Source organism: Mytilus trossulus, chromosome 1, assembly GCF_036588685.1.
Source record: "Mytilus trossulus isolate FHL-02 chromosome 1, PNRI_Mtr1.1.1.hap1, whole genome shotgun sequence".
NCBI lineage: Eukaryota > Metazoa > Mollusca > Bivalvia > Mytilida > Mytilidae > Mytilus > Mytilus trossulus.
The window spans coordinates 74,022,801-74,041,381 of record NC_086373.1 but is presented as its reverse complement, the minus strand read 5'-3'; the positions used below and the strand labels follow the sequence as shown (position 1 = coordinate 74,041,381).

General features: G+C 33.7%; 1 protein-coding gene across 2 annotated transcripts; it reads right to left on the bottom strand.

The window, feature by feature from the left end:
• Nucleotides 1-11,397: 11,397 nt before the first annotated feature.
• LOC134684844 (uncharacterized) lies at nt 11,398-17,224 on the bottom strand. 2 transcript variants are annotated; one of them, XM_063544157.1, is made up of 5 exons: nt 17,119-17,224; nt 15,484-16,483; nt 14,230-14,400; nt 13,718-14,083; nt 11,398-12,241 (listed from the first exon to the last, which is right to left on the bottom strand). In XM_063544157.1, the coding sequence occupies exons 2-5, from the start codon at nt 16,456-16,458 to the stop codon at nt 11,741-11,743; spliced, it is 2,013 nt and encodes a 670-aa protein (XP_063400227.1). In that variant the 5' UTR covers nt 16,459-16,483; nt 17,119-17,224; the 3' UTR covers nt 11,398-11,740. The 2 variants fall into 2 exon arrangements, with proteins under 2 accessions (XP_063400227.1, XP_063400234.1); XM_063544164.1 differs by lacking the exon at nt 17,119-17,224 and adding an exon at nt 16,970-17,117.
• Between the last annotated feature and the right edge of the window lie 1,357 nt (nt 17,225-18,581).

Sequence of the window (18,581 nt, the reverse complement as noted above, 5' to 3'; positions counted from 1 at the left end):
ATTTTTGATGAAATCAAATAATGTTTAATTTTAGACCCTTTAGACCTCCATGTGGACCAATTTGATAACCGGGCCCAAATATTAAAAATCTAAATACACGGTTAGATTCGGCATATTGAAGAACCCCATATATTCAATTTTTGTTGAAATGAAACAAATTTAAATTTTTGACCCTTTGGATCTTAATGTAGACCAATTTGAAAACGGGACAATACTGTTCAATTGAATATTCCTGGCTATTGGCAATACTGTGCAATTGAAAATTTCTTGCTATTGCGCAATATTTTGCAATTAGATATTTCTTGCTATTGTGCAATACAGTGCAATTAAAAATTTCTTGCTATTGCACAATACTGTGCAATTGGAGATTTCATGCTATTGTGCAATACTGTGCTATTGAACAATACTTTGCAATTTAAATTTTCTTGCTATTGCAGAATACTGTGCAATTGAAAAGTTCTTGCTATTGCACAATACTTAGAATAATAATTTTTGACCCCGATTGGGACCAACTTGAAAACTGGGCCCATAATCAAATATCTAAGTACATGTTAAGAATCACCATATCAAAGAACCCCAAAAATTCAATTTTTGTTAAAATCAAGCTAATTTTAATTCCTTTGGACCTTAATGTAGATCAATTTAAAAACAGGACCAAAAATTAAGAATCTTAACACGGTTAGATTTGGCATATCAAAGAAGCACAATAATTCATTTTTTTTATGAAAGCAAACAAAGTTTAATTTTGACCCCTTATTCCTTGGGACCAAAACTCCCAAAAATAATCCAAACCTTCCTTTTGTGGTCATAAACCTTTATAGATTTCTATTAACTTATGCTAAAGGTATTGTTAAAAAAAACCAAGAAAAATGCTTATTTGGGACCCGTTTTTGGTTCCTAAATCCTACACTGTTGGGACCAAAACTACCAAAATCTATTCCAACCCTCCTTGTGTGGCCATAGACCTTAAATTATGTTAAAATATCATAGATTTCTGTTTATTAATACTTGAGTTATAGAGCAAAAACCAAGAACAATGCTAATTTGGGCCCTTATTCCTAAACTGTTGAGACCAAAATACCCAAAATCAATCCCAGCCTTCCTTTCATGGTCATAAACCTTGTGTCTAAATTTCATATATTTCTTTTGACTTTTACTTAAGTTAGAGTGCGAAAACCAAATGTCTTTGGATGAAGACAATGTTGCCAACGTGATACCAATGTACAACCAAAAAGTTTTCAATTTTTGCGGTCGTATAAAAATTATCTCAAATCAAATTTCTAATGGAGTTTGCAACAATAATTATTCAACTACTCATTTTAATAAAACAAAGTATTAAAATATAAATGTCATACAGTCATGGTGATGATGCCCCCGCTAGCATATAACGTTAAAAAGGTACATAAAGTGAAGCTGCCAAAAATTGAACTTAAACTGAGTTTAGAGGTAATAAGCATTATATACACATTTCACTAAATTTAGTTGAGACAAAATTTTTCCATTTGTGAAAGGGCATAACCCTAGAATGATAATCAAAGTGCTTGTAATCACTGGATGGCTATTAAAGACTGCTTAAACTTATCAGTTGGTAGTAAAGTGAATTTTGCATTGTATATATTGTATATACATGTATAATAGCATTATTTTAAGTTGATTCAACTACTATTCTGGACAGAGAAATCTAAACTCCAATTTTTAAAGAAGATTTCATAAAGCATTGGTTTTAGGTAATTTAACAACCATTCTGGACAAAGAAATAACTCCAATTTAATGTCTGGAATCTACAAAAATGTTTGTTTTTTGGCCCTTAATTCCTAGACTGTTTGCCCCATAACCCACAAAACAGACCTCAACCTTCTACTTATGGTATTCAATATTATGGTACAATTGCAGAACAATTGAAATACTTATACACGACTTCTTGTACGGACACTAGATTAATGCTTGTTTTGGTCACCTTTGGAACCCTTATTCCTAAACCTTAGGGACTATATATATAACCCCCCGAAAACAATCCCAAGCTTCCTTTTATGATTATAAATATTACTGTGGATTCATTATTATTCTTTGGATACCAATTTTCGTGGCTTTCGTGGGTAGAGTCTAACCACGAAATTAAATGTTCAACGATTAACAAATTTTCTATAGGCTTGTATGCAGACTTCGGCAAAACCACTGAAATTAAATATCTACAAAAATGCAAATTTTCTTTAATCCACGAAAATATATGAATCCACAGTATGTTATAATTTTAAGGCTTCCTTTTTACTTATACTGAAGTTATTATCTGGAAACCATCTGTCTTAGGAAGACGACGACAGGATACCTACATGTATTTCAACTGCAAAAATTTCTGTGGTTGTTTAAAAATTTCAAACATGTACAATGAAATATTGTTTTAGAAATTGATAAGCCTAATTATGCCTTATAATTTTTCCCCGCATAGTTGAAGGACCATTTACACTCAGAACCGAGTCATCAGTAGGAAGCTAGTACAGATGTATTAAAACAACCTATCATCATATTGCTAGTAGTGGTAGTAGCATTCTCGGGTAAATTTGTTCTTTTTTTTTTATAATATGTTTGGTTCAAATCAAAATAGAATGCTTTTATCTCCCTAATACTTACATTGTAAATAGAGGTGATACTACTTTGACAAATCCTTGTACATGAGAGTTTTCTGTCAAATCTTTATTTCACAAAGAATGATTTGCATAACAATGAACTGAGCTCAAAGCAAAGTATTCAATAATACACTTAGACAAAGAGCTAAATTCAGTGATATACTTTGTACTACAGGTCCTTCATTAACATCCATCTACCAGAACCACATCTCAAAAACATTCCATACTACATGGTTGGATTCAGAAGTCCTGAAAAAGACATGATTTTTTTTATCATATTTTAAGTATATATACACAGGTTAAAACTTATTCTTGTGGTACAATCATTCCGTATCTAGCAACTATCAATTTGCTTCATGCACATATTGATATGTGTTGAGTTTACCTCTGTTGGAAATAAGAACACACAAACCTCCACCTAATTTTAGTCAACAAACAAAACATTCAAAACTATAAAATATTATCTATTAAGACTTGTCAGTGTCTATTTACCATTGCCACTGAATCAGTGATATATGTACACATAATTATGTACATGCAAGACTATAATTATAAAGTACATATATAAGACTAAAACTGACATTCAGTCTTTACGATATCTTCATTCCCAAAGTCATTTTCAAATCTGACTTCATGGTAAAATAAGATTCCATATCTACAACCAATGAAAAGGAAATATCCCTATAATAGACTAGCATTTAAATCACAGTTTTCGAAAAATGGAAGCTACATGTAGGTCACCGTGGAACCTAGAACTAAAAAAATCAAAACGATATATCTTAAATATTTCAAATGCATGTACATGAAATAATATTCATCTCTAAAATTCACCATAGTGTTCCCTTTTATATCTTCTGTTCGATACTGTATATCCAGTGGCGGATCCAGAAATTTTCTAAAGTGGGGGCCCACTGACTGACCTAAGAGGGGGCTCGCTCCAGTCATTATTCAGTGATTCCCTATATAAGCAACCAAATTCTTTCTCAAGGGGCCCGCCCCCTCTTAATCCGCCTCTGACATCAACCTCTAGATGTCTTTCAATTACATTCAGTTTAGTGTGGGTTGATGTTTGATTGTTGTACGTGTTACAATGAGCAAAGCCCATACCGCAGTCAGCTATAAAAGACCCCAATAACACAATGTAAAACAATTTAAACGAGAAAACTAACATGTCTGCTTAACTCTTTATCTACCACTGACGGATATATATGCGGTAATTAACAACGTTTAGTTCGTAGTGACTGATAAATCCGCTTGCCGGGTCACCTGTGTATTCGCAGTGACTGATCTATCCGCTGTAAACAATGCATGCGCAGTCGCGTTGACGGATATTCCCGTAAAATATACCACTGTTAAAACTCTTTAGATTGGACAATACCTAGGGGGAATCCAGGAATGAACCAATCAAATTCGGTTTCACAAATGAATAAACTTTCAATTCGTATATTCCTTTTTATTGAAAGGTAATATGTTTACATTAAAATACATTGTTTTTAACACGTGTTTTCGTTTGAGAGTTGCGTTTGAAACAATGGCGGATCAATGGGCTTCATTCTTCGAATCGGAGGAAGAAGATGAAGGTTTTTTAGTGTTTTAAGCAGTCTGATATAGACGAAAGTGAAGTTTGAAGTGTCAGCAGTGATATCAGTTATCCGAAAATAGCGAAACGAGGAACCGGAGTTAGATAACGGCTTTGGACAAATAATTTGTTTTTCAACATATTTTATTGGATTAATTAGTGAACATAATTGGATCAAAATCAGAAATATAAAAATATTCAAACAATTGTGAATTAAATACATTTTTTATTTTTTATTTCTATACAGTAATTGCTTAATAATTTCATATTTAATTGCACCCCCCTAAAAAATATCACACTGCAAATTATCTCTGGTAGTTAACATACAAATCAGCTGCAGTAGCTAACTAATAAGATGTGTGTAGTAGTGAACTGTATGATCGCCTGTGGTAGATAAGAAGTTAAGGTTACATCATCAAAATATGTAGGGTAGGTAGGTAGGTCAGTATTTTCTTTTTATTATTTTGTCCATTTTATTTTTCGCGCCATGATTTTGAATTGTGTGGTCCGTCTTGCATGGTCCGAGTTGTCCATGGGCGAGAGTTCCCCCATTTATAATGATTGGATTATTTCTTACGACGGCAATAAAATGGCTTAGGGTGGGTGCTCAAAAAAGGATCGGTCAGGTACCCGTAAACAAACATATATTTTTTTGGCCTTACCAAGAGCACCATTGAAATATATACAAATCACGGATCAGATACATGTACCCATCAACTATGTACATGATGTACATGTAAGACCTAGAAATAATGTACATCGTTTTCATTAAGATACCAGATACGACTAGACATGTAACCAACCCCTGAACTACAATGTTATATGGAATCGTCCATAATGTAAACTCTAAGGCCTACTTCAATTTGTCCAACTCGGGTTAACTCCAGTTGAAAGGTCAGTGCTAATGCGCATGTGCCCAACCGTTCTGAATCGAAGTCAAAACTCTTCCATCGAGTTGACTATTATAATGGAGGTGAAAATTTTGTTTTTTGCTGAGCATTAAAATAAAAAAAAATATAACACAGTGTTTCACAAAGAAAAGTTCTGATCCTGTTTGCTTTTGAAAAATAGTTTGTTTGCGAGTTAAAAAAAATTGAAAACAAATGGATCAAAGAAAAACAATTAATTTCTATTTTATTTCTAACCACCACCGACAGCTGATAATAAACTCATCAAAGATACCAGGAATAAAATTTATTGTTTATGCCAGACGCGCGTTTCGTCTACAAAATACTCATCAGTGAAGCTCGAATCAAAAACGGTCAAATAAAGTACGAAGAAGTTGAAGAGATTTGAGGACCAAATCTACACATGAACAATATTGGCTGGTTCCGAAATACAGGCAATAATAAATTCCCCAAGCCAGCTTTTTTCTTCGGCTGTATTTTGTCAAATACCAGTTTATTTGTATCACTTTTATTTGTTGCAACTACTTGACGCCATCTTGAAACTCGACTAAACATGCCCCGACCCAGGGTTGATGTCGAGTTAAATCGGGTAGGTTCAAAAGGTCAAACTCGGGGTGGTTCGGTTGTCAGTCGAGTAAACTCGATAGACTCTACTCACCCGAATTGGACGAATCGAAGTAGGCCTAATATACAATGTTGAATGGAATCGTCCATAGCAGGCGAAAGACAGAATTCGCGAATACACGGTTTCCGCTGTTAATGCCAGTGTTATCATGACTGACATTAGGGAATGAAATGCACATAGATGTCTATAAACAGCTGATAAAGTCTATTCAATAGTAACTTTTTTGTTCGTTGAAATGTGTGAGATTGTGCAGCACGTGTCATCATGACATGTGTCCCTTCGCGGCCTTCAGTTTAGATTAAAGAGACTAAATGCGTACAAACCTGATGTCAAATGAAGATATACGGAATTTAAATAACGTTGATCCTTTAAATGTAAGAAACACAAACACATATGACAAGTGTTCACATAAAATGAACGTCCATGAATATTTCCCGCGCAAATGTCATGGAATAGACCAAAACGAATTTTAGGTGTGTGTTGTCATTAAAAAATTCGGGTCAATGAACACAGTTATATTAAATATATAAATATGTTAACTATATTTATATTGGTTTTTCAGAAAAGTGACTTTACCAGATTTTTTTTTGTGGCAAACAACGGTAAATAGCCTATATCATCTTGACATGACATATGAAAACCCCTTAAGCATAATGGTGTTTGTATGGAATAGTCCATGGAATTGTCCAAACCGATACAGGTGAAATACGTAGAATAATATTGCTGTGTCTATTGTGGACACAGCAATAAAATCGGATTGAAGATCCTTATGAGCCCGTAGTAAAGTAAAAAACCCTGTAAAAAGCCTTATTTAATAAAATTTGCTCGATTAACCTTGAAGTGAAGACTAATAAAAATTTGCGTGTATAGTGAACCCCCTAAATAAAATAATACTGTGTTCTAGACCACTTCCCCTTTCGGTGATCTACAGAAATGATTTTTTACTATATAGTATGTTAATTAAATAAGTATTGATAATATCACTAAGCTTTTAAGTTTTGTGTGTCAAACACACCATCTCTGTAGTCCATTTTTTTCTGCATTTTTTTATATTGTGAATTCTTAGTATTATTTTATTTATATGTAGCCTTAATTTATATTTAAAAAAAAACGAATCTAAAGCCAGATATATCAAACATTTTTGTATCCATCTATCCGTTTTCAGGACAGTAACAATCAACGTAAACACGCCTGGAAAGTAAAATGCCTACTCGGCTGTCTGTAATCGATCATTTTTAGACACCCTCCTAAAAAAACAAACCGGGGTGGGGGTTCAGAGATGCAAATTAAGTACTCAGATCAATATTTTATCTTTTTGTGTATGGTTTATGACCCCTTCGGTGGCTTGTCAATTACGAAATGTGCAAACTGCAAAAGTATCAAAACAGCACAGACAATGAATAATAGAGACATAATTTTGTACATATATCAAGGGGAAACTTCTTGCAAAGCATTATTATTCATAGCTCATTACTGTTTTTAGTAGAAAAAGAGAATTTGGTGAAAAGAAAATCACTATTTTTGTAGAAAATTCACAGACGTTTGTAAAGGTTTAGCATGGGATCAACGCAAGGGTACATTATCCTTAAAAATCTATTTAAAAGTATTTGAAACTAACGTTTGCTTTGTTAATTGTGCATTTCAAAATTCCCCAAGGGTTACTGGGAAATAGAAATATGGTCACTTGGTCTTCTCCTGACCGGCAGTAAAACGCTTGCCGAAGTGGGGCGTCCGTTTGGCTGTGCGGGATGTATCAAGTTCGCAGTCGCGTCCGGTCAGAATGGGGACGTTAAATCCTATGTCTCGTGTAAAGAGAGTGACACGCTCTTTGCACGTTAATAACCCTTGCAGCAACTCTTTGATGGGTCCGTAGGTGGCCTGCCACAAGGCAAAATTTCTGTTCCTATCCAATACATCCTCATTTTCCAGTGGCAGTCCAAATATCCACGACTATTGGCCTCTTTTATGACAAGACCTACCTATTGTATTTATTGTGAACTTGTTCTCGTCTTGAATATGCATGAAATATTTGCCACTGGACGTTAAGCAATCAACAATTAATCAATCAATAGCTTCATACTACCAATTGAGTTTAAAAAAAATATTCTTAGATAAAACACCTACATTTAACTTTAAAAGGTCCAGTTTAAAACAATACAAATCTACACCCACACAAAAACTGGCTTAATTTCAAATGGTTATCAACCTGAATCGCTTTAAGATCATATATAAGCTCACCTGTGTCGAGGGGTCGTGTGAGGTTCATGTATTGTCTTGGCGTCCGCAATTACAAAAAGATCTTTTCTGAAATTACTTGACCAAATGTTACCAAATGATTTTTCAAGAGTGAATCTAGGAAAAACAATATTCATCAACAAATATGACCACTGTCTGTTAAAATGTATTCGAGTTTTTAGTTACAGCCGATTCCATCGAGTATATAGGCAAACATAATATCTTTGGTTAGCTTGCTTGTAAGCTAAACCGTACCCTCCTTTCGAAGAAGCCTGGTCCTACAGACAGAAAGATGTGTCATTTGTCGGACTAGTATACTCTTAAAGTAGGGTAGTTTACATAACCTAACAATGACTTTTCTGTTCATCAAGCAATATAACCAAAGATATTCCCTTTGTCTTCACACTCATTGAAATCGGCTTTAATATTGCAAAACTTCAAGCAAGTAGGGCAAAACTTTCCGAGTAAAACAAATCAAAATGTCTTTCCACCTTGCACATTTCAGAAAATTCAGATCAGATAACGAAACTGGGTCCAGCAATATTTATAAGCAATTTAAGATTTTGACCCTCACAGTTTCCATTCACCTTCCATTCATGATCATTAAATTGAACTGTAAAACATTTCTTGGTACCTTCTTAATTCCTTTATAAGTCTCATGTAAACATAATTATGACAATAGCTGTTGTGAGCACAAGATTCACTGCACACTTTCAAATTTCTGCCGCTCATCAAACATTAAAATGTGAACTTAAGTTTTGAGACTTTTAATCGACACGATTGAGATTTTTGTATATGAGAACATGGTTTATCTATTAGTTGAAAATGCGGCTTTGAACTAGCTTTCAGTACCTGCGAGCATTTGTTGTTCAATAATGTGTGTCTTTGTGTAATTATTTAATGTGATAAATTGTTGTGTTGGTACACCACTGTAACAATGAAGGAGGAAATGAGGAGGGTTGGTTGGGTGGAAGTGGGGAGGGGTATGCGGAGCGCTGACAAACATGTCTTTGCGGCATGGGCTTTGATCAGTGTTGAGGCATCAATGTAAGGGGCATTTAATATATTAATAAAACTATTCTTATTTTAGATACTATATATTGTTCTCTGATATTGGACGAAAGATGTTGCCCTTTTATGTAATTATGTTATACAAGTTACGATCATTTGAAAACACATATTAAACAGCCAAATGGATGCACAAGAGCTAAATAGGAGTAATAGATCCTATTGACAACAATTAGCTGCCCAATTTTATTGATTTTGTAACATTTGTTCAAATATGACCAACTTCTAATCCAAAATCACCAGCACCGTATCAGGACCCACCAGCACAATGACAGGACCCACCAGCACAGTATCAGGACATGAGTAAATTGAGAAAATGCTAATTTTTTATAAATTGCAATGTTTTTTTACAAAATAGTTTTGTCGTGTGGATTGTGGTATAGAAAGCGGACTCTATGAGCATTTTTGTTTTATTTTTTCAGTAAGAGATTTTCTGAAAATGAGCATTTTTGTGTTAGGCTAACTGAAACAGTTTAGAGGGTCAGCTTTTCAATGGTTTATATATGAACCCATAAGAAACAAAATTGAAAAATCTCAACTGTTTTCTTCCATTTTTTATTAGTGAAAACGTCAAAAACCATCATTTTCGTCTTTGTTTACATTTTTTCATTGATCACCAGCACCCGTCAGGACCGAATCACCAGCACAGTACGTTCTCTCGCAGGACAACCATACCCACCGTGCATTACAACGATGCGGTTCCTTCTGATCTGACGTACACCTTCCTTATTGTAAAAGGGAATAACTGAACAGACACCTATGTGAACCCTCACAGTTTATAGAACAGATACCATCCTTGATCACCTGATCCCACCTATAGCATATACGCGAGGTTGTTTTAATGGTTTCACATAAAAAAAAATGTGAAACTCGTGTAGATATAATTTATGACAGTAGGTGAAAAGATTGTGCATAGATACCATCCTACTGTGACATGTTTTTTCATAGCATCGTCCATCTGTATTCCAATTGAGAAAGAACTGAGTTTTGGAAACCTCGAGTGTGTACGAGCTTCAGACTTTTTTTGTTTTTTATACTAGTATTGTATGTTTTGACTACCAATCCACGATGGTTGTAACTAGTGAAACAGATATACTGGCTTCCCATTTCAAAGCTTCGAGTTCATCTCTCCATGTTTTTGGAATTCACGTTGCTTAGTCGTTCTTGTTCTACTAAAAAGATTAAGCCTTCTGTTTGTAATTTTGTTTTATGTCTTTTTGCCATATTAAGTCTTAAAAGTTTCTTCGAATAAATCGTTTTGAATGCCCCTTTCCATAACTATATCTATGTCTATTGTGACCTATATAGTCGCCCTTTCTCCGAATAGTTGGTATTTTATTATTCCTTTTTCACAACTATGCCTCTGTCTTTTGTGACCTATGAACCAGAATACTTTTGTTTTGTCTACAACCTTTCATCTGTTCTTATAAACACAGCTAAAACTACTCCATGTGAGATTATGCGTTAATTTCAGATGTTTTTATTTTTGAATGATCTTCCTACAACTGAACTATTTTATTATACCTACGTTTGTCTATATCAAATGTGGTAAGGTATGTTTTGTTACACAAGGAAGTTTACTACATTCAGGCTGAGAATATATAAACTTATATCAGAATTTAGCATATCGAAATATACAGGCACTGTCATGATATTAGTAACATGCAAAACTATCAAATATAACTAGAAAGCCTTCGATTCATGATAAAAACAATGAAGTCATCTATAAACGAAAATCTAATGATAGACAGCAACCTGAGTTACCATACCATGTCTTGGGATATGCACATACATATTTTGGCGGGGTTAAACATGATTTCGAGCGCTCAGACAACACTCCCCATAACCTGGGATACCTGAGAGGTGTAACAGCACACTTTAAGAACAAACTACTTAAAATCAGCTGGAAGAGGTTGACACACTCAGATCGAAAAAAATCACATACATCGGCAAAAAACCGCAATAAAGACAACAAGTACCAATCTAAAAGAGTACTCGCAATTACTGACAGCTAGTCCAAAGACAAATGAAACGTATGTACCAATCATGCTTTCCTCATACACATATATTAATCAGTACACATCCAACAGCTTAAGCGTAAAGAAGCCATACACAGTCTGAAAAAAACATGATTCTTATCCTTATTCATGTTAGGCTCACAAATCTAAATAAACAAAGGTTTCAGCTCTCTCAAGCATAATTTTCCAAACAATATTTGCTTTGCTATACTAAATGGCCCGCTTGATTATAAAGGTCCTAATATATTTAAAATGTCTATAAACCAATAATGTCCAAACATCTTTGTATCTGTACGTTCCTTTTGGTTATTGATTCAAACATGAATATAGAACACAACAAAAACCTGACAAAGTTTATTAGTTTTTTAATGCAGAATTGAAACAAAACTGAAATCAGATATAATAAATTTAACACAACTTGCTTATTACAGCAATTAGTCATTTCAAATTTATAAAGTACAAATTATGCCGAGGAAAACATTGCGATCTATAATTATCAAACCAAGATACAACTTTAAACTATGTTGATACATATATATACCACCAATAACATATACAATTATTTGTTAAAAGATCGAAAAAATATATTACCCAGTGCATTTTACAATGACACTGTGTTTTCATGACAGCTGCCTGTTTTTGTATGTTTAATATTCTTGTGCACGATGTTCTTGTCTTAAAACTTAACTTATAATAAAATCTTTAATTTTGAAAACACGAGCATTCTTCTTGGAACATCCAAAAGGATAATTGCTTTTTGCAAGATGTTTTCGAACTTTTTCCATAAATTTCTTATTTCTCTTTTTAAATTTACCACGCCTAACAAACACTTTTGCATTCTGTGCAATGGCTTGCTTTAGTTTCTCTCGAATGTGCTTTCGACCTACCAACTGTTTACACCATTTACCAGATGATGGCAATCCATTGACAACAGAAAACGTGACAGGATATTTCTTTTTCTTGTTGGGAGGTTGTACTGCAAACTCGTAGACAGCAGCATCTTCAATGTCACGTGCAAATATCTGTTTAGTGACGTAGCCATTCAGCCATTTCGCCCATTCTTCTTTTTTAGACAACTTGGCTTTATTCATTGCCTGTTTCCAAAGTGACCACTGAAGACGATTGAGTGGTTTTGTTGTTTTAAATTTGCGATCATTTCTTTTTTCTCTTGGAATGTCATGTTGCTGCAGATAAAACATAAATATATCTAATAAAATAATTAGATCTTTAACTGTGTATTTATAAATATGTTCATTGCATGTAAACAGACAGAAAAAAAGAACAAAAATAGAGCCTACGTTCACGACTAATGTACCTATTCTATATTTTCATACACTAGTTCAACGTAATTTCAAAATAATAACGGGTTGGATGGTTTCTGATATTCGAAAAAATACATTTAATCTAACTACTAGTCTAGGTTATATGCACGTCATTTGGAGTCTAGTGGATAATTGTCTCATTGCTATGTATACCACATCTCTTTATTTTTTTTATATAAGGAAGACACGATCATGTGCAATGTCCAGAATTTTGTACATAATGTAATCGCAATAAAGACTAGACAACGTGATGCCCCCGCACTCCACTCTGAAGTATTTGTATTATAACAAAGTCAGTGTAGGACTTTCTTTAAAATATTATTGTGTCTGGGAGACACAATTGATGACCCCGCAGATGCACAGTGTTATTTAACATTTAACCGCTTATACCCCCCTCAAAAATTTCACAAAGTTCAACCATCTGGAAACGTTCCTCTTATGCAAGTTTTAAATACTCCAAAAAATGACAAAGTTCAACAATCTCCAAAACAGCAAATACTAGTATTAATATAAATCATGCATACCTTCAATATTTGTACAAACAGCCAGCAAAATGAAAAAAATCCCAGCATTCAAACTGGAGGAGAAATTATCCGGAAACGCTCCTCTTATGCAAGTAAATACTCCAAAAAATTACAAAGTTCAACTATCTCCCAAAAGAGCAAATATGGAAATCTAAGAAGTCACAAATAACCACGCCATATTGAAAATATTGATATACCTTATACACTTTATCCTTATTTGATGCTTCATAAAGGGAAATTGCCACACCGAAATTCAGAAAATATCGGGAAATTTATAGTACGCGATATAACAAGTAGTTGGGCGGCGAGAGACACAATTTTTTCGAAACACATTTTTTTCCCTACTGAGGGCATTCAAATGCAAATTCACTAAAACGTGTTCGATTTTCATTTTTTTTTTTTATCTTTTGGTTTCATGATTTTTGTTTCTTTGGTGTTTCAGTAAACATAAAAAAAAACAACAGTAAAAGGCATCAATAATAAAATAAAATAAGGAGATATGATTGCCAACTATTCACCAGAGTCCAAATGACACGCACGTAGATTTAAACGACTATAGAACTTCAACAAAGAGCAAAACCTATACAGTATATGGATAGTCACCAATAAAAGGCCCCCGACATGACAAAACTTGAAACAATTCAAACGTGGAGAAACCCAATGGTCTGATTTTTGACAAAACAATAAAAGAAAAACAAATGCGACGGACATCGACTTCAATGTTCATTTGTAAAAAACGGGAAATAAATGGCACGAACGATAATTTCTTCTCTCGTTTTATGTACAGATCGAGAAAATAAATGCTAAAACATACGTTATCCTTTCTTTTCTGTTTTCCATTTTCTTTCTTTGGTCCTTTAGCTGCTGTTTTTGGTGTTTTCCCTTTGAGTGCCTTCTTTCCAAGTTTTGTTGTTTTTATGGTTCTAATCTTGTTTGTTTTCCCCTTTTTAGGAATAGCACCTGGTCTTCCGATCATTCCAAGTAGCCCACCAGTTGGTGTTCCAAATGTACTAGTACCAATTGTTGTTCCAAAACCCCCACCCATTGGTGTTCCAAAACCACCACCAAATAAACCTGTCCTGGTTGTACCAGCAGCGGATGAGAGGCCACCAAACATTCCTGACCAATTTTTTACCAATTTTGTAATTCCATATTTCTCTTTCAGTTCATCCTGATAAGCCTAGAATAATAATAATAATATGTAAAATAAATAGCCATTTGCTGTACAGTGTGTTATTTTATAATATTCGCTAGGACTTTTTTGTATATAACTTTCAATTTCCTTATATAGTCTTCAAAATTAACTAAAATTAAAATAGTACTTACACTTAATAGTTCATCGCCGCCTTCCCGATAACAAATCGACATCATTAAATCAAATATCAGGTTAAAGTTTTCCAAAGTTATCATAAGTCCATCCGTTCTTGTTGCCAGTTCTTGGTAAAACTTCTGTTCACAGATACCTGCTTTTACAGCAACGCCATATACCTTGACTCCCTAAATCATTCAAATATATACAGAAAATAGTGTATGACTTACTTAATAAATCTCTAGTTTTCTCAATTAAAACATGCATTCATCGCATAAATGTAGATATTGTACTCAAAATTCCACATTCAAACTAAAATAATTTGTTCTTTTTAATCTGATAAATATATTCATTCATTTGTTTTTTTACACTGATTCATTTCATTTCATCGTTCCTATGGAATCAGCATTATATAAACAACAACAAAAAAGAAACAAACTCATAACACAATTGACAAATCCACAATATGGCATTCAACAACGCACGATATTGTCCTAAATCGTCAACAGAAACTGTAAAATATAGTGTTTCCCGTTCTATGTGCCCATTTGTCCCTTATAGATTTAAAGCAAGTTGTTATATCGACGGCTTGAAATTTAATACACATGTTGATTATGATGTTAACTCTTTTTTTTTCAAATATATCTGCCAAAAAGGGTTTTAATTAAGATTTCGGGAACATGGAAATGTGATGGTGCGAGTGGGGTATGGTGTCCCATATCATATTCTTGTTTTTGTTTCCTTTTTTTAATTTATCTTCAAAGCTAAAGTGGTGTGATGGCAATATTCGAATGAAGTGCAGATAGCAATGTTCACTTGAAGAGTGAAACAGACTGGAAAAACATAAAAACGGTAAACAAACTTTAATTAACCCTTCTGTTTCTGTTTAATAATCATCATAAAGTTCATCTACTAAACTGTGATGAGGAATCGTTGTCCGAGTGGTCTAAATTGTTCATTTATTGTATCACTTGCCTGTCAAAACTCAGGCTGTCAGTTTGAAACCCGCACGTAGCAGGTGAAATCCGGCAACCTAGCTTCCTCAACCTATAAAAAAATGTCAGCCACTGTGTAGCCGATAGTGGCGTTTAGCACCAACAATCAATCATCACGCAACAGTGTGACCAGCCTTTGATATAGATATTCAGACAACGATGAATATTTGTTTGGAATTCAAAATTCTGCTTAAAATTAAATAATGTGACAGGAGAAGGTAATATTAATTAGGGCGTCTTAACATAACTGAATATTGTAATGAATAAATTTATTACCATATCTTTCAACTTGGTGCATTCATTACGCCAGTCAATATCATTTGTAAAGTCGCCATATTTGTACCCTGGTTCGTGTGGAATGTCATCTCCAATGAGGACAAGAGAACGTTTGCTACCTGGAGTCCATGACAAAACTTCTGTTGCACGCCTCAAAACAAGTTCGTAACATTCAGGACCATCACCACCACCTGTATCTCCACAACTATTTACGAAGTCATGAAGCTCTGGAAGTGTTGCCCCAAAATCAATCCACTTAATAATGTAATCATCTTTGTCGCAGTAATCGCCATGAGCAAAAATTGCTATTCGTATCCCTGGTACATCTGACTGGAGTTTTTGTACAATGTCTTTGATTCTTCCTTTGACTTCATTTAAAGCTGCGCTCATAGATCCTGTAGTATCAAAGGAAAAAGCAATCTCAACAAGTCCTCCAGGTGGTAATGGTGGCAGCAGTGGAGCTAACGTAGTACTGGAACTTTTCTTTCGTGATAACTTCTTTGATAATGTGCTACTTCCTGACAAACTTTTTCTCAAAGATGAGACTACTGCTTCTCCTGTCTCAGAAAAAGGAGATGTGCCATCTACTTCCGTTATATCAACGTCTCCATCGATGTCGTCAGCAGTTATTACGCCGGTTTTCCCGACATGTGACCCAGAATCCAGTGCAATTGCCGCTGTTGCGATATCGCTTACTTCTTTTGTGATAGAAGCTTTCTTCGTAAGCGATGGAACTTTGAATAGGGAAGATGATGTTACACTTCTTTTACTTGACATAGATGTGATAGAAGTACTTTTCTTTGATAGCGAAGGTTTTATCAGTGACGACGTACTTGATGCCGATGAAACCAAAGAAACTGTTTTACTAGATCGACTAGGTAAACGGCGTTTAGCTATGAGGATTTTTCTCGGCGGATTCTCATTTGGAGGACCAATTGGTAGTGTTGGTTGCCTCCGTAAACTTGGGGCATCCATCTCCGTGTTATTTTAACTTTAAAAACTGTGAAAACATAAAAACAAAGTTTAAGATTGTGTTGATTTGTTATTTTGCCAAGTTATGTTTTGTTTTGTTTTGTTTGTTTTTGTTTTGTTATCGGAATTGTTTTGTTTTTGTTTTCATGATGCTAAAGGTTTTTTTAACTGTCTCCATAAATATTATGTTGAATGCCCTATATATACGCCCTTTATCCTGTTTAGTACATTGAAGTTATTGCTGATTGCTTGCAATTTCTGTTATCTCGTCCAAATCAAAGTCTATTTAAAATATTTGATATTGTTTATAAGTGCGATTTAAAACTTTGATAATCTGAATGCATTATTAACGCAATAACAAGTCATGTTTTACTAGGTAACAGATTGATGGATTAATTCTAGTTATCATAAATCTGTCTACATATTTAAAATAATACAATCAAAAGTTAAAAAATATATAAACTTTCTGAAGCTAACTATATCAGTCAGATTATTATTATAAATATACACCGACCTATAAATCATGCACATTCAGGTGACTTTTTTATGCGTATTTAAAAATGTCTCTCCCCTCCTTATGTAATCGTATTTTGCTTATATTTTATTCAAATGATTACCAAAGATATTCTTAATATTCATGATATTATAACCTTCCCCCCTTACCTTTACCAAATGATTATTTACTCCTTCTATTTATCGGGTATGTATGTCTATTCGTTTCTCTCCAGATTTAACTTATAACAAATGCAAATGTTAATAAGGGTAATCGATATAAATAAGTTACCAGTTCAGTCATGTTAGTGTATTGCTGGTGTCAGCATATTTTCCCAATAATTGCAAATATTGTTATGATTGATTTTTTTCTGTATATAACTTTTAGAATTTAAAAGGTTTGAAAGACGAGCTTAAACATGTTTAAAGACTTGTATGTGTTTATTCTTTCGACTCTTTTGAAAGAATTGAAATTTTGTCCAGTTCAGTGATAATTACCGGAATATTTTGATAATTGTTGCTTGCTTAAGGGATGACATAAAAAAAAATCAATGAAGGATGAAAAAAACTTAATTCAAATAGTTTAGGGGTGTGGGGAGGGGAATCAAATCTGCTGCAAGTTTGGTTTGATTGACATCGATTATATATATATATCCTTATTGGTCAATCAATTTTCCCAAATTGAGTTCAGAGGAGGGGGTAGGGTGGTCAGTGAAAAAACTATTTGAACAAAGTTTTTTTTTATCCTACATTGAACTTTTGATGTCGTCCCTAACATCCAGTGGAAAATAGTTCGTGTAACGCAACGTTTGATACTGCTACTAGCACGAAAATCAGCGCTAAGCAAATCGTTGACGGGAAATTTTCGTTTTGTACTAAATGCAAGCTATTAAAATGAAATTATCAAATACAGTGAGATACAATTTCAATTCAAAACTATTCGTTTGCAATGTCTTGCGGAAATGTCCGAAGTAAATCTGCATGCCTTCACAAAATGTTTAAGGCAAAATAACCAGCTAGAGAGTTAATTTCGTGATGAATATTTTTTTCTTCTATGAGTACTATACCAAGTAAAAGTACTTTAAAATGGTCAGTGGAACACCAAATTGTATGAAGATTACGGGTTATCTATATAAAAAAAATACGGATTAATGAAAATCTCTTGCAACATTATTTGACGCCATCACTAGCGTAATATGACAAGAATTTTATAAACATTTAATATTGAATACAATTTTAATCAAGCGATGGTCAAAGAGATAATACACGTAGGTAAAGTTTTCTTACTTTTATTTTGTTAGTCTTATAGGTGCGCATTCTTTGTAAGATTTACATTATTTCGTTATTTGAAAGCAGGAAACTCGCTTGATTAAAATTGTATTCAATATTAAATGTTTTCGGAATATTTTTGTACAAGTGCAATTAACTATTCCGTATTCAATTTATATGTATACTTTATCATGTTTTGACCTCTTGTACACGTTTGTGTCTCAGGAAATGAAATATTTTGTCTTTGTCTTGTATATGCCAGATATATATCTCAAATTAATCGGAAATAACAAAATCTTGAAACCGTACTAAGCTTAACTAAAAATACATATGAATGTTTTAACAGAACTTGAAGATATTTAATT

Coding starts and splice junctions, on each gene's coding strand:
- LOC134684844 (XM_063544157.1), bottom strand. CDS start 16,458: ATGGATGCCCCAAGTTTACGGAGGCAACCAACACTACCAATTGGTCCT. Junction 14,084..14,229: donor GCGGCGATGAACTATTAAGT/GTAAGTACTATT, acceptor TTATTATTCTAG/GCTTATCAGGATGAACTGAA. Junction 12,242..13,717: donor AACAGAAAAGAAAGGATAAC/GTATGTTTTAGC, acceptor TTTTATCTGCAG/CAACATGACATTCCAAGAGA.